The sequence below is a fragment of the Meles meles genome, chromosome 2, assembly GCF_922984935.1.
Source record: "Meles meles chromosome 2, mMelMel3.1 paternal haplotype, whole genome shotgun sequence".
NCBI classification, from domain to species: Eukaryota; Metazoa; Chordata; class Mammalia; order Carnivora; family Mustelidae; genus Meles; species Meles meles.
Genome location: NC_060067.1, coordinates 162,251,434 through 162,268,282, shown reverse-complemented (window position 1 = coordinate 162,268,282; position 16,849 = coordinate 162,251,434). Strand labels below are relative to the sequence as shown.

General features: G+C 35.7%; 1 protein-coding gene across 2 annotated transcripts in view; it reads left to right on the top strand.

Moving 5' to 3' along the window:
* Positions 1-16,849, top strand: part of PPP2R2A (protein phosphatase 2 regulatory subunit Balpha) — a 93,682-nt gene that overhangs the window by 64,386 nt on the left and 12,447 nt on the right. For both annotated transcript variants that reach the window (XM_045991553.1, XM_045991562.1), the window contains one exon: positions 12,412-12,577. In XM_045991553.1, the coding sequence (XP_045847509.1) occupies positions 12,412-12,577 (166 nt within the window). The remainder of the gene's footprint in view (positions 1-12,411; positions 12,578-16,849) is intronic.

Here is a 16,849-nt window from a genome sequence, read left to right as displayed (position 1 = left end):
GGTGGCAGCATTCACTTAACATGGTATATTTACTGAGCGCCAATCAGAACAGCAAATTCAACAGTGCCAGGGAGGAATGGTCAAAGGGACTGAGCCTGTAATAGCTGGGAGAAGAGATGATTTAGAGTCTTGATGTTTAGAGATACGCGTGAGAAGAAAATGATTAGTTTATTTTGTATGTGGAAATAAATACACAAGAGCTGGATGCCCTTCTATCAGGAATATTACAGAAAGAATACACTAGAAGTTCAAGAAAATACCACTGTGATATCTTCCAAATCAACATATCTATTAAATGAAATTTCTTTTCTAAGCTACCAGGCTTTCACTATCTTTTTTTTTTCATTCTCTATTTGACCTAAGTTTGTTTTTTTCAGAGTGCAAAATACTGGAATTACCAGGGGACTTGTATTTCAGATGCAGATTCCTAGGCTGTGTCTGTGAACTGCTAAATGAGAATGTCTGGAAGCATGAGATTCCACTTTTTTTTTTTTTTTTTAAGTCATTTGGGAACATCACTTAATAGAAAATGTAAAGTTGAAATTGTCTATATTCCACTACCAGGCTAATGATAAAAACTCCAAAATACAGCTTCAGGTTTATATTATCTAAAAATACATTTAAACTGTTTTCCCAAGGTAGATCTTATGATACATAGAGAAAAATGCACAGAATCACAAGTGTATAGTTCTGTGAATTTTCACAAAACAAACACACTTGTGTTGCTCTTCCCCAGATCAAGAAATGGACTATTACTGGCACTTCAGAAGCCTTTTCTGTCCTTTCTTGTCACTACTACCCTCTACCAAAGCTAACTATGAACTTGTTTTGCCTGTATTGAACGTTATATATATATGGTGCATTCACAGAAATTAAATGCTAAAATTTACAGGGTTTTTCAAGGGTTCTCCACCTTTGGTGTCATGGATTTCCTCCAGCCTGGTCAGTTCTGTGGACTTCTCAAAATGTCTTAGATGCATAAAATACATAGAAGGAAACTATATTGAAAAATATTTTCAAGGTTAAAACACATTGAGTAATACGTGTTTTTTGTGGACAGCAGCTGGGGTGTGATTTTAAAACCTGTCATTTCTACAGTGACAAAGTCACAGGTACTCCTAATAATGATGGTTTATCGCCTCTATCCGTAATTAGAAGAAATGCTGAATTTCAGCTGAACATTAGTGGGATAAATACGTAAACTTGCACCACATCCAAGTTCACAAAATCCCTGGGTTCTGTCCATGAATAAGATAGTAATAGGGCCCCAATTTAACAGTCCCTAGTAATGTAATCTTCTTTAACCAATAAAGAGATTAGGGGCCCAGATGATGGGCCAAAATCATACAGTTAATAAGGTGAACCCTTATTCCCTGTCCTGTTTCCCTGCCCGTAGCTTTTCCCATTTCGACCTGGGTATAGCAACAATAGTTTTTGTGCCAGGCCTGCCAAGGTCGCTAAATCTTAATTATTATCTTCACAGCAAAATAGTGAAGATGTATGCATACCTCGTATCTGTGTCTTAGTGTATCACCAATTTATAAATGACTTGAGATCAGAGAAGATAATTAACTTTTCTAAGATCACACAGCTAGTGAAGGTGCGTAAAAGCTAATTCTGTATAAATTGTTAGAATACCCACAATGTTGAGTATTGTTTTCAACAAATGAAAAAAATCTGTCTCCGCTAAGTAAATCACATAGGAAAATCAGGTTTATCCCTTTATAATAATGAGGAAAGTACTGGATCTTAGCTTTTTAATAGTAGCCGTTAATGAATGATGTCTTCTCTGTAGTAGGCTTAAGGAGGGAAAAATTAAAAAGAGTTTGAATTGAGAGTTTAAATACCTGGAGAAGTTGTAGTCTTCATTTCTGTTTGTTCATGGATTCATGCAGCAATTCGTTCATCTGTCTGTCATCACTCGTTCATCTGTCTGTCACCACATTTCTGTCCAACCAGCTGTCACACACTTAGCAACTACCTTTTAACTTTTGAGGTTCTATCTCATTTAGAATATTACATTTTTCAAAAGTAGATTATCATTTAAAGTACCTTTGCTGATTGCTGAGCTTGTCAGAATGATTGTCACTAAACAACTGTTAGACAAAGTAGGATTCTTTTAAGTGTTATTTTTCTTAACACTAGATTAAATCTTGAAAGGATATTTTGGCCTATTAAAGTAAAATTACTTTTCCACTTCACCTGCTGGCCCAGAAATTTGAGTTAACCATATTTCTTATATTGTCCTCCCCAAATTCCAACAGCAACAAACAGATCAAAATCTATGAAACTAATAATACCCAGTAATTTTAGAATTTACTTTTTCTTCCCTCTTCTATCGTCTCCTCAACATCATACATGTTTTTTCTCCTAAGTAATTTTTTACCTCTAATTAAAAAGTCATGGGGATGCCTAGGTGGCTGTCGATTGGATGTGTGCCTTTGGCTTAGGTCATGGTCCTGGGATCAAGCCCCAAGTCGGATTCCCTGCTCAGGGGAGAGTCTGCTGCTCCCTCTCCTTCTGTGTTATCCCTCTATCTCAAATAAATAAACACAATCTTAAAAAAAAGGTCATCATACTCATTGTAGATAATTCAGGAAATAAGGACAAGGTGCAAAGAAAATATCTACAACCACCAAACAAACACACACACACTTGTGGTATGTTTTTAAGTTTATCTTTCTAAAATGATGTTATAATATATTTAGGGTAGTATGGTTTTTTTCTCCCTTGCATAATGTATGTAAAGACCTTTCATGTCATTAAAGATTCTGAACCATCATTTTTAATGATTATATGGTATTCCATTACTGATTTCATTTACTATTTAATGTAGTCTTTATTTTTAGATACTAACTAGAGTGTTTTATTTCTTGTTTTCTGTTCATTTTTTGTTTTCTATCATAAATGAAGCTTTAAAAACATTCTTCTGGTGGAATCTTTGAAGAATTTATTACTGCTTTTAGAACATTGTAGAATTTAAGTAGCTGGATCTAAGGTTGTGAACATTTTTAGTCATATTGGCCAGATCTCTTTTAGTAAATTTTATTGATTTATACTTCAACCAGAAATTTCTCAGTAGAGATAAATAAACAGATTGATAGTTGAAAACGTATTTTTTTACTGAGTTTTAGTTTTACCTAACCTCTTAATACTTGGAGTTCTTAAAATTGTTTGCTCTATGCCCTGTTTTTTTGTTGGTGTGTTTGTTAACAATGATTCTTATAGGCCACATGTTTTGAGGAAAACAAGTGTTTTCATGAGGCTGTGTTTTTCAGTTTTGTAGATTGACTGCCTTTAACTTGTGTTCACTTTTTTGTTTTTGTTGTTGCTTTCCTGCCTCTGAATTATTTAGACATTTACTCACATTTCATTTGTCCCATTTCAGTTCATTATCTGGTTGAAATTTATTACCCTAATTAATACAATTTCAGGATCTTCCCCTCCTCTACTTTCTGTGCCCACTCCCAAATTGAAAGGCAGGTGATTCCAACATAATTATTGAAAATCTTATCACAGTGATTGTTTTAAATGTATCTTTATGAAACAACTTTTTTTTTTTTTTAAAGATTTTATTTATTTTTTGACAGAGAGGGAGCACAAGCAGGGGGAGCAGCAAAGGGTGAGGGAGAGGCAGGCTCTCTGCTGAGCTGGGAGCCCGACACGGGGGTCGATCCAAGGACCCTTGGGATCGTGCGTGACTTGAGCTGAAGGCACATGCTTAACCGACGGAGCCACCCATTCTCCCCTCATTTTTCCTGTATTGTAATTGAGTTGTATAGACAGGTTTTGAAATTCATTGAAGTTCTTTCTTTCTCATATATCTCTTTATGTTCTTTTCAAAATAAATGACTTGGTCAGAATAAAGCGTGTTGGAGGTTTCCTAATTTGAGAAACTGACTTAAGGCTCCTTGATTTCGAGGCCATTATATGTTCAGCTGTATCATGTTGTTTCTAAACTGCATGATGTGGATTGATTGGACTTCCTGTCTATCTGGAAGAAAAACTGATACTTCAACATTACTCACTTTCTCTTTTAATTCTCATAACTGCCCTGTCACACCAAAGGTAGGATAAATTCTGTTTAACAGGTGAGGAAATTGAGGTCTGAAGATTTTATATTTAATGAATCTGTGAGGTAAAAACACACAAAACTAGTAGAATTATTCCCCCCCCCTTTTTTTTTAAAAAATCTAACTTTAAGTGGGATCCATCTGCTGAATCTTGTATTAGAGAAACTCAACTCCTTAAGAGTCTAATAAGTTGTCTATAAAGTGCATGTTTCTTAGTATAGTATGTATATAGTAGGCACTCCGTGAAGGGGCACAACTTACTGAATATAATTTAGTAAGTTCCTGCAAAATCTTGAGGTATTCTGCCACTGTCACTGTTACTGTGATCAGTTAGAAAATGTTTGAAATTTCTTTTTTTGTTTCTATTTACATCATTGATAGTGTTGTGTTTTGATTTATTCTAGAAAGTTCCACTTGTTTTCACTGATAGTGGCTTGTTATCAGATATAAATTGATTTTGTTTTCTGCCATTTATCTCACTGTCCCTAAATGGTCCTTTTCACAAGTCTCTAAAACTCCTTAAACTACTTTGAAATAGAAACAAATGATTCTCTGACAAACGTAAGATTAAAGTAGCATTACTAAACAGTAACTAAGTTTTAGTAGTGTTCTGTTTGGAAGCTTAAAAAATACCCATTCTCATTTATATGATGATTAAAGTAAAGTAGTTAATTTTTACTAAAACTTATGTATTGTTTAAGGAGCAGAAGAAATCCTACATTTTCAGTTTCATCTAAAAAGGAGGAAGTTAGTAAAAGCACAGTCAAGTTATTTATATTTAGAATTAACTGTTAATGGACTGTCAGGTGATGTTCTTTTCCAAGATTATTTTTAATTCATTATACTTGATTTGTTTATCATGGAAAATACGAAAAAATGTATCATTTTCACAAAGAAAAAGATAAAAATCCAAAATCATCCCATCACATGAGTAAAAACCAATTTGTGCGTGTTCTGGGTGTTTTTGTTACTGTTTTGCAGAATGAGAGAGAATCATGTTGAATATGTCATTCTGTAACTTGCAGTTTTTGTATATATTGATGTTTACTCAGGTTAATCTAAGTGAAGTGATGAGACTGTACAACTTTTGAAAGGAAAGGAATATATGTGTAGTTGGAAGAATATATCCAGTCTGTTTTTATAACTTAAGTGACAGAAGTGCCAATAAAAATGCAGCTTGTGGGCACCGCAGAGAATGGGTACCAGGAAGAGTTGTGCCTAAGCTAATATGGTTGAGAAACATTGGTTTGCCATTGAATGTAGTTGGCTCTGTAGTATTTCATAACTCACTTGATGGACATTGAGGGTGTATATGCATTAAGTTGATACATCTTTGCATATATTATACTTTGAAGTGGAATTGTTGAGTATCTGTATTTTTTAAGGCTTTCAGTAAGTATTAACAAATTATCCAGAAAGGCTGTAAAAATTTATACGTCTGCTAGTAGTATATAATTTTGCCCATAATTTTGAGAAACATTAAATTTTTTTTATTCAGTTTAAGAGACAAAACATTATTTCTTAATTTTGATTACTGATGATCAGTTATACATAAACACCTCACCATTTTTTATAAAAATTGCCAACTTTTGACCTTTGCCATCTTTCAAGGAAAGGTGTTAATATTTTTCCTAGTGATTTTTAAGGACTTTTTATACATGAAAGACCGTAACCTGCTATCATAAGATATAATTTTTCTTGCTAGTATGCTTCTTTTAACCTTTAAATATTTATTTTTTAAGTTAGATATCAGCCTTTCTCTGAGCTTTGCTTGTGATTTATACTAAAAAGTTCTTTTTCACTGTCAAGATACATAGAAATTCACCATTGTTCTTTCATTTTGGTGCTTTTACTTCTTTTTAAGAATTTAATTTTTCCTTCTGGAATATACTTTTGTATAAGAAATGAAGCTCCAGGGGCGCCTGGGTGGCTCAGTGGGTTAAAGCCTCTGCCTTTCGCTCAGGTCATGATCCCAGGGTCCTGGGACCGAGCCCTGCATCGGGCTCTCTGCTTGGCAGGGAGCCTGCTTCCTCCTCTCTCTCTCTCTGCCTGCCTCTCTCCCTACTTGTGATTTCTATCTGTCAAATAAATAAATAAAATCTTTAAAAAAAAAAAAAAAAAGAAATGAAGCTCCAGTCCTCTTGTCCAATGGTTGGTTGGTTCTAACACCATTGAATTTTATTATTGTTTTATAAATTTTGTTTTGGTTTGCTTAAACCTCAGGAGCCTACTAGAGTGCATGACATACCATAGCATGGTCCTCTCTTCAAGGAAATGAACCTGTGCACATAGGTGTGCAGACGCACATAACTTTGCACATCACCTGCTCCTTATGTGGATAATCATTTCAGTGTGTTCTTGTAAATATGTATTTTGTTTTTGTGTGCCGAATTCTTACTCAGCTCTAGCAAAATATTCTATAACATGGAACTTTTCAACCGTTTCCAACTATATGATACAGCATTGCCAACCATGTATATGTTGTTGTACAACAGATACCTAGAAACTACCCCCCAGCCCTGCATGACTGAAACTCTGTAACCACTGAACAACTCCTGTCCTCTTTTTCCTCCCAGCCCCTGGCAACCACCATTCTCACTTGCTGTTTCTATGAATTGGCTACTTTAAATAACCTCATATAAGTGGAATCATGAAGTATTTGTCTTTATCTGCCTGGATTGTTTGATTTGGAATTATTTCCTCCTGGTTCCTCTAAGTTGTAGCGTATGACAGGAGTTCCTTTTTATAAGGCTGAATAATAATCATGTGTGTTTGTATGTCACATTTTCTTTATTCATTTGTCCATCAGTGAACATTTAGTTTGCTTCCACCACATGGCTGTTGTGAATAATCTCTTTGAGATCCTGTTTTCAGTGCTTTCATATACGTACCTAATGCTGGATCACAGGGTAGTTTTATTTCACAAAATCATTCCCTGGTACTGTTTTCAAAATGGCTGCACCTTTTGTGTGCTATATTTATTTTTACACTTTATTGAAATATACTCAAAAAAGCACACAAAGCATTAGTAGATTATTACACAGCAGATGTCTAGGTCAAGAAAGAGATGGACCACCTGGGTGGTTCAGTCAGTTAAGTGTCCAGCTTGTGATTTTGGCTGAGGTCATGATCTTGTGGGTCGTGAGATTGAGCCCCAAGTGGGACTCTGTGCTCGGTGGGGAGTCTGCTTGAGATTCTCTCTCCCTCTGCCCTTCCACCCACTCAACGTGTGTGTGCTCTCTGTCTCTCAAAGAAATACATAAATCTTAAAAAAAAAAGAGATAGAACTTCCTGCCCTTCTACATAACCCTTCTCATTCCCCTTCCAAGTCACTAATTTCTGCTTCCTCCCCCTATAAGCCTATTTATAAGCCTGTCTTCTAACACTTAGTTTAATCTATAGTTTTAGAACTTTCTGTAAATAGAATCAGACAGTAAGTGTTGGGTCTGGCCTTTTGTCTCAGTATTACCTTTGTATAGAAGTAATTTGCTCACATTCATTGCTGTATAATTTCTTTTGTATTGCTGTGTTACAGTTTATCCATTATGTTGTATAAGTGTACATTTTGGTTATTTCAGTTTGTGGCTGTTAATAAATGCAGCTATGAATATTCCTGATTATGTTTTTTGGTAATTAGTCATGCATAAAATTATGTCATGGGGTAGACAGAAGAGTAAGAAGTGGTTCTGCCAGTTTTATTCTCATGAACAATATATGAAAATTATGTCTGTTCCACATCTTTGCCAATGCTTCATTATTGTCAGTCTTTTTAAAATTTCAAATATTTTTGGAGGTTTTGAGTATATCATACTGTAATTTTAATTACAATTTGTTGGAAGAATTTTTCACTCTGTGTCTTACCTTTTCCCTTTCCTCAGTGGTGGATTTTGGTAAATAGAGGTTATTAGTAGAATAACACAGTACAGTTTATCAGTGATTTCCTTGAACTTACTGCTTTTTCTGCCTTGTATCAGAAATACTTCTCTGCACCAAGGTCCGGGAAGACATAATGTGCCAGATCTTTTAGACGTGTGCTTGTCTAATATGGTAGTTACTTGCTCCATGCAACTATTTAAATTCTGATTAATTAAAATTAAATAAAATTTCAGGTTTATTACCTGAGTCACAGTAACCACATTCATAAAACAACATGTGGTTAGTGGCAACCGTATTGGACAACACAGAAAGAGACTGTTACCACTATAGAAAGCTGTATTGGACATTGTTGTCCTAGAACCTGATTATTAAACATTTATATTTGTATTTTTTTTAGAGATTTTATTTACTTACTTGACAGAGATCACAAGTAGGCGGAGAGGCAGGCAGAGAGAGGAAGGGAAGCAGGTTCCCTGCCGAGCAGAGAGCCCAATGCGGGGCTGGATCCCAGGACCCTGGGATCATGACCCGAGCCGAAGGCAGAGGCTTTAACCCACTGAGCCACCCAGACGCCCCTATATTTGTATTTCTGATTCACCTAGAATCAATTTTTATTACTGGTTTGAGGTAGCAGGGGTCAGGGTTCATTTCCTTCCTTCCTTTCTTTCTCTTAAAGATTTTATCCATGTATTTGACAGAGAGAGAGAGAGATAACAAGTAGAGAGAGAGAGGGAAGCAGGCTCCCTGCAGAGCAGAGAGCCGATGTAGGGCTCTATCCCAGGACCCTGAGATCATGACCCGAGCCTAATGCAGAGGCTTTAACCCACTGAGCCACCCAGGTGCCCTGAGGTTCATTTTTTTACATATGAATAGCAAATTAACCAAAACCATTTAATGGTAAGACCATCCTGGTTCATCAGTGCTACTTTGTTGTAATTCAGGGCTATTTTCTGGGCCTTTTATTCTATTCCATTGGTTTATTTGTCAGTACTGTGTGAGTACCATGCTGTCTTCATTACTTTGTTTTAAAACTTGGTCATGGTATAGTATCTTTTATGTATTTATGAATTTTGTTTGTTGAAATGTGTGATTTCATTTTTTTTTGTACTGTGTGTTTTCAGTATATAGGAAAAATACTGTATCTCACATCTCATTCAATATCCTACTTTTTTAAACGAAGAGCTATGTTTTCAAGATCCTTTTGTCTTACTATATGTACCTCTAACCCATTTCTTCTGATTCCTGCACTATACTCTAATTACTGGGTTAATTCCAACCCCCTTTACCATACCAGCACCAGCTTTTATTCTTTTTGGTCACCTATTTAATGTCTGTTATGCCAGGTACTATTACATGTATTGAAGGATAAAGCACTTCTAAATTTATTTTATTTATTTTCATATATAAAAATATTTTATTTAGATGTATATATAATTCTATAAAGAGATTGCCTAAGAACGTAAGTTCTTAGTGGTCATAACAACCTCCGATAAAGGGAGTTGGAAACAGCTATGCAAGAAAACACAAATATGCACCATTTCTACAATGTGTCGATTCTCTACGTAGGAGAATTTTTAAAACAAAAAAGCATTCTATGATGCATTTTTTGGGGCACAGTGTTAAGAACAGGGAATTATATTTTCTTTTCTTCATATTTTGCTCACGGTACTTCGTCTGCACTTAAACTCTCTGTCATGATCACTACAATAATATAAACGCATCCCTCCTAGTTTTAGGCAGAATCTGATTGCTCACTTAAGGCAAAAGCTCACAGTTCTCTGCAGTTCACTAAGCCAGTCTCCATTTATGCGTCTCTTTTATGGCTGCTTTTTGTTACTGCTGCTGTCATTTTTGCTGCTGTTCTTTGTTCTTGTTGATTTGTCTTTAAAAATTCTTTCACTGTAATTTTAGTGGGGTTTTAGGGGTGTGGATGCTAATACATGAGCCCAGCCTGGCATTTTTAACTTTGTAGACATAACTTTCATCTTCTGTGATGTATTTTTTTTCTGTTGAAAAGCAACAGTGCTTCTTATTAAGACTGTTAATCACCTCAGTGGTTTCATTTTGTTTTCTGTAATAGATCATGTTTAGACCCATGTAGTAATTATTGAGTCTTTAGGGTGATGGTGTTTTTTTCTTTTCTGTTTTAGAAGATATGTTCATATGTTTGTGCTTTTCTTACTTTTATGTTGTGACCCATATAGATAGTTTTTACATATAGAACTATATGTGCTTGCCCTTAGTTCTTTACCAAGTTATGTGGACCTTAATTTCTACTTTAAAGTTTAACTTACATAAGTTACTTGAAGGTAGAGATGCTGTTGTGTTTTTCAGTCTCCATACTTCTAGAACCTAATGTGTACATAGTACCATAGTTTCTTGTTTAAATTCAAAACATAGCATTCATGCTAAAAATCAAATTGCTACTATAGATTTTTTGGAGAATAACATGACAAACTGTTTATTTACGTATAATGTATTATTTGTTTCAGGGGTACAGGTCTGTGATTCATCAGTCTTACACAATACACAGTGTTTACCACAACACATATCCTTCCCAGTGTCCATCACCTGGCCACCCCATCCTTCTTAACTGCCTGCACCTCAGCAGCCCTCCATTTGTTTCCTGAGAGTAAAAGTCTCTTATGGTTTGTCTCCCTGTCTGGTTTGTGTTCATTTTTTCCTCTCGTCCCCTATGATCCTACAGATTCTACACATCAGTGAGATCATACCATTGTCTTTCTCTGATTGACTTATCTCACTTATTATAATACCCTCCAGTTCCATCCACATAGTTGCAAATGGCAAGATGTCAGGTTTTTTGATGGCTGCATTATATTCCCTTGTATATATATCCCATCTTCTTTATTCATTTATCTATCGATGGATTGGGGCGTAGGTGCTTCTTTGGATTACTACATTTGTATCTTTGGGGTAAATACCCACCCAGTAATGTGATTGCTGGGTCATAGGGTTGGTCTATTTTCAACTTTCTTAGGAACCTCCATACTGTTTTCCAGAGTGGTTGCACCAGCTTGCAGTCCCACAAGCAGTGTGAGAGAGGGTTCTCCTTCCTCTGCATCCTCGCCAACATCTGTATGACAAACCTTCTAAAACAGCAATTTTTCCATAGAAGGCTTATGGAATTTCTTCTAAAGCAATATTAGCATATATATATTTAATAGATAGGGTTATTTGATTTGGTGTGAAAGTATGATAATGAGACTAAGGTTTGAATCCGCAGTGTGGATTGTTTTATGGTATGCCCTACATTCTTTATATTGGCAAACTCAGTAATCAGACTACTGGGGGAAAAAAACCCTAAAACATGGTTTTAAGATGATGATTCGATAAGGTTTTCTTTCTATATGGAGAACAATAACTAATGAGCCATTCTTATAATCAGGTAATTGTAAACATTTCACTTGATAATTCACTTTTACTTTAAAGTAATTGACTGTCAGTAATCTCTTTCCTTTATAAACTGTTTTCCCATAGGTTCTTAGAACTAGACTTTTAATGTTTTTGATGGAAAGATTTTTAGTTATGTGGTAATAGGTTGAAAAGATGAAATTCTTTCATGGTTCTCATTCTCACTTTTGCAAAGGTATTAGTGTTAACTGAAGAAGTTCACAAGTAGTCCAATAGCTTAAACTGTATTCACTCACACTGATAACTAAATGAAAGAAATCAGTGTGTGCTAGGCTCATAAAAAGGCAGACTTAAGGAGGGGAAGCAATTGTTGACGGGTTTGTGGAATGAGGTTGGCTGGGTAATGCTGAATGTGGTCTTCAGTGAGTAACAGAGCTCTGTAACAGTGGTCTTTGGGGTGGGAAGTCAGGGTCAGATAATGCCATTACATTGATGAGAGCTCTTAAATTAAAGAATTTTTCAGCAGTGAAATGACCTAAAGGCAGGCATGAAAAAGGAAGACAAGGACAATACATCATAATAAATAACTGATTGACCCTAAAATGGGTGGAGAAAGAGTGCTGTGGCTAGCTGATTCTGACACGCTTATCTTACTTAATCTTCCCTTTTTATTAATTTTATTTAATCTTAACTTTTCAGATGTGCTCCCTCATTAAGGATGCTTAGATTTTTTTAAATAGTTCTCTACTATGTATTAAAATAATGGTAAATTAATAATCAAATGATCGTATTTTTTTCACTTTTTTAAATTTCTTTTCAGCGTAACAGTATTCATTGAAATGATCATATTTTAATGTCACTTTTCCTATTGAATTGGGCGTAACTGTTATTAGGCTTTATTTAGCTTTTCCCTTTTTGAGGGGAGCTTTTTTATTTATTCCTTGAAGGCCTTAAATATAAAAAACAATATAATTGTATTTAAGTTGCAAGTAATTAACCAGCATTTTACAGGGTCTGTTGGAATTGATTGCATGTTTATTTTTTGAAATATTTTTCAACAGTGGTCCAAATATTTTTGTTTCCATTTTAGAACAAAATCCAGTCTCATAGCAGAGGAGAATATAATGTTTACAGCACCTTTCAGAGCCATGAACCAGAGTTTGACTACTTGAAAAGTTTAGAAATAGAAGAAAAGATCAACAAAATTAGGTGGTTACCCCAGAAAAATGCTGCTCAGTTTTTATTGTCTACCAATGGTAAGTGTTAATTTTTTTTTCTTTTATATGCCCACTACCTACATGTATCCTGTAGGATACTTAGCCCTTTACAAAGAGGAATAGTTGTTCAGAGATTTCTGCAGATAGACACTTGGAAATATATCTTCCCCATAGGGAATGTGTAAATTCTTCTTTTTTGTCTTCCGTTTTTAAATTCTCTTCTTAGTTTTTAAATTCCACAAAAAGGTCCTCAGGTGTCAATTTTCTAATAGTGCATACACAGTCTGTAGTGGAGAAAAAAGGGACTTGATCATTGGATTTAGATCAGGTATGGCTTGTCCCAGCTTGGCTTACTAGCCTTGGAGAGGTTATAGCACTTGAGTTATACACAAACTGGAGATGGTAATATCTATGTAGTAGTACTGTTATGGGTAGTAAATAAAATTCCTGGAATGCGTAGTAAGTTCTCATAAATGTTGAAGTGTGCCTAAACTCTCCAAAGAATATCTCAAACTATAAATACAAAATACTCCATCAAAGGATGGTCTCCATTCCAGGATACTTTCTAGAGGAGCACTCTTCCTGCTTGATCCATTGTTCAGTAAGGATACAAACTGGAGTCTGCATTCTGCCTTCTCCCAACAAACCTCATGGGTGGGAGAAGATTCTTCTTAGTCCGCTCGGGAAAAGTTATCAAATAAGAGAATCCCAGAATTTAAAGTACTTCATGACAAGTCGAAGAACATTTCTTTTTTAAGATTTTATTCATTTATTCATGAGAGACAGGGAAGGGAGAAGCAGGCTTCCTGTGGAGCAGGAACCAAACACTGTGGAGAGTTCCAAAACACTGGGATCATGACCTGAACCACACAGGCACCTTCTTTTTGTTCTTCGAAATTTTTTTCTTATGGGTTGTTGTGACTTGGTTAATCCTCGGGGGCTTGGGTCTGAAGAGAACCATTAGAGTGATTGAGGGGGACTTCTAGGATCTGGTTAGCCTTCGTCTGTAAAAGTTTAAGTTAAAACTTTCTTGAGGCTGATATAAGGCACTATTAATGAAATCAGATTTTAATACTTGGTAGACCTTACCATTCTTTACCATTTGCTGATTATCAACTCAGGAAACTTCTGGGGTGACATGGTGGAAAATGCAAAGTGCCCCTTGCACCCTGTTTAGGCCTTATCACCCGCTTTTTCAGGTTCTTAAAAGTGTATTCCTTAACACAGTGTCATTAGCTAACACCACACATGTTTACTTCCTCTTAGGTGTCTATTTTGTTTTTCTGATGGTCAAATTTCTCCCCAGCCAGTCCACCAAAACCCTTTACCCCCTCTCTTCTCACATCACTGTATGTGCCTCTCTTCTCCTTATTAAAAGAAAAATAAATGATTTAAAGCTTACGACTTAGAGCATTATAGATGGAGGAATTGTGTTTATTCCTGTTGTATGTTGGCTTCTAATCTTGGTTCAGTTTTCATTTATATGATAAACTGAGCTATTTCAAATAGCACTTCAGATACTGCTCTTTCACATAAAATCATAATAATCTAATCATTTATATGGTTTCTACTTTTGGAAATAAATGCCCCCAGTAAGTGTGTTGGGACATACATAATTCATGTATTGGGATATTTGTTCTTAATTTTGGCAGTTCATTTCTTATGGGATAAATTACTTTTCTTTTTATAAAGGGAAATATTTAAAATACAGGCTGAACTAGGATAAGGGAACCCTATGTACCCATCAGCCAGCTTCAGCAGGTCTGAGTTCATAGCCAGTTATTTTTTCAGGTACTTTCATTTCCCCTCCTTCTCAGTATTGTTTGGAAACAAATCCCATTTCACTTCATTTATGTATTAAGTCTTAATTACCTTTATCTTCTCTGTTGATACTCACATTTGTCTTCCATGCAGGTTTCCATGTGCTCTCTGATTTGAAAATATGCAAGGCAGTGTTTAGCCAGACAAGCTTTTCTAGGCAGTAGGCTCAGTGGAGGGAGAGGCCACTGGGAATTCCAGTGGTTGGGTCTCAAGTATGTGACTCTATGTAGTATTTTTCTGTAGACGGAAACAGCAGTCTCTCCCCAATATGTTTACCATGTAAATTTTAAGACCTTGATTAATAATACAAATTATTTTAAAGGGCACTGCATAAGGCATTGCAGGTTTCTGTCTTTTGTTGTTACTCTTAATGAATAGTAAATAAAATACATTTATTTGGGGCTGTGGTTTTTTTCTTTTCTTTTCTTTTTTTTTTTTTTTTTTTTTTTTAAGCTAGAAAATAGAGCCCACTTTGGAAGGATAAAACCAGTGTGGGAATTTTACAGACTGCTGTGTCTGGATGTGGTGGGATGGGGAAAGGATGGAAGGACTAAAACTTAAGCTATATCTGGAAAGCCTTATTGTTTAAGAAGAGAGAAAGTAATCATGGAAGAATGTCAGCATTGCTTAAATCTAAGTAATAATTTTTATATTATTTGGTATAGTTGTCTCTGTGAGATTGAGCAAAATAATACCTCTCCCCCACATATGACAACAGGCCTTTCCACTAAAGATGAACTCCTGTGGGAGATTGATGGAAAACAGGACTAAACATATCACCTGTGATTGACTGAAAGTAATCTTACTTTTGTCTTTGCATTGGCTTTCCACGGTCATCATAAACTGTCCCATGTCTCCCAAATCGGTTTTACTTAAATAACTTCATAGTTTTAGTTGATTTAATGTTTCTTCAGGTAGCTATACTCTTTCTCTTTCATCTCCTTTTGCTTTCTCTGAGTTCTCAACTCTTCCACATTGCAGAAATGTCCACCTCTAACCTGTTGACGGTGGGTCTTGTATATATGAGTAATACAAAGTTTACTAGTAAAGTGTATTTTAACAGCTTGTTGATAAGAATCTCTTTAATCATAAAGCTGCATTCCCACAAAGGAAACATGGTAGTGTGGTCTTCCCTGTCCCAATCCTCTTTTTTGTGGTGAGACCAACACTGGGGCTTAGGGACTTTAGGAACCCTCTTTACATGTTAGTATTTTTTTTTTTTTTTTAAGGTTTTATTTGTGAGAGAGAGAGAGAGTGCATGAGTGGGGGGAGGGGCAAAGGACAAGGGAGAAGCAGACTACCTGCTGAGCAAGGAACCCTACTCAGGGCTCACTAAGGGGTTGATCCCAAGACCCCTGCATCATGACCTGATTAAAAGGCAGATGCTCAACTGACTGAGCCACCCAGGTGCCCTTACTTGTTAGTATTGCCACTGTAGGGAAACACCATAGAGCAGTGGTGGAAATGACAGATTTCTTTGAGGAATCCAATAATCCCCTTATAGAAAAATATGTATATTTGCATAATTTTTGCATGTAGTCCTATGGAGTTTGATTATTGTCACATACCTCTAATAGGCCAAAAATTACAGCTAAAAAAGTCACTACTACAGAGCTTAAGAATTTGATTTTTTTAAAAAAATTGTTACATATATTAAAATATTTTATTTCTGACCTGCCTTGTTCCCAAGCATTGCACTGAAATTGCATAGTACTTTTCTATCCTGTGTTTATATTATTAAATTTTTTAAAAAGATTTAATCCATTTATTTGACAGAGATCACTAGTAGGCAGAGAGAGAGGAAGAATTCTGCAGGCTCCCTGCCAAGCAGAGAGGCCGATGTAGGGGCCCGATCCCAGGACCCTAGGATCATGACCTGAGCCAAAGGCAGAGGCTTTAACCCACTGAGCTACCCAGGCACCCCTATGTTACTAAATTTTTTAAACCTCTTTTTTTTTTTCTTTTTTAAGATTTTATTTGACAGAGAGCACACAAGCAGGGACAGGGGCAGAGGGAGAAGCAGGCTTCCCACTGAGAAGGAGCCTGTTGCAGTACTCGATCCCAGGACCCCGGATCATGACCTGAGACAAAGGCAGATGCTTAACCAGTTGAGCCACCCAGACTCCCAAATTTTTTTAACCTCTTAAGTGACAACTTTTTTTGTAATAACATTTTAAAAATCTGTTTACCCAGTTTTTCATGATTTAAAAAAAATCTTTTTTCTTCCTAAAACACTATTAGGAACCATAAACTAATTGCATTTTATTTGAAAAGTTTGGTAAGTACATTGTGATTTCTTTATCTGGATCTTTGGTAAGGATGATGAATTTGGACAGGCCATAAGACAGTTTAGGAGATTGGGTGAGGAGAAGCTTTTCATCCTTATTTTTATATAATTACCCTGAAAATTAAGAGTTTAGGCTTAACTTACTACATTTGGGGACAAGTAGAATATCCTAAAATACGTAAATCTTTACTTAGACATACCAC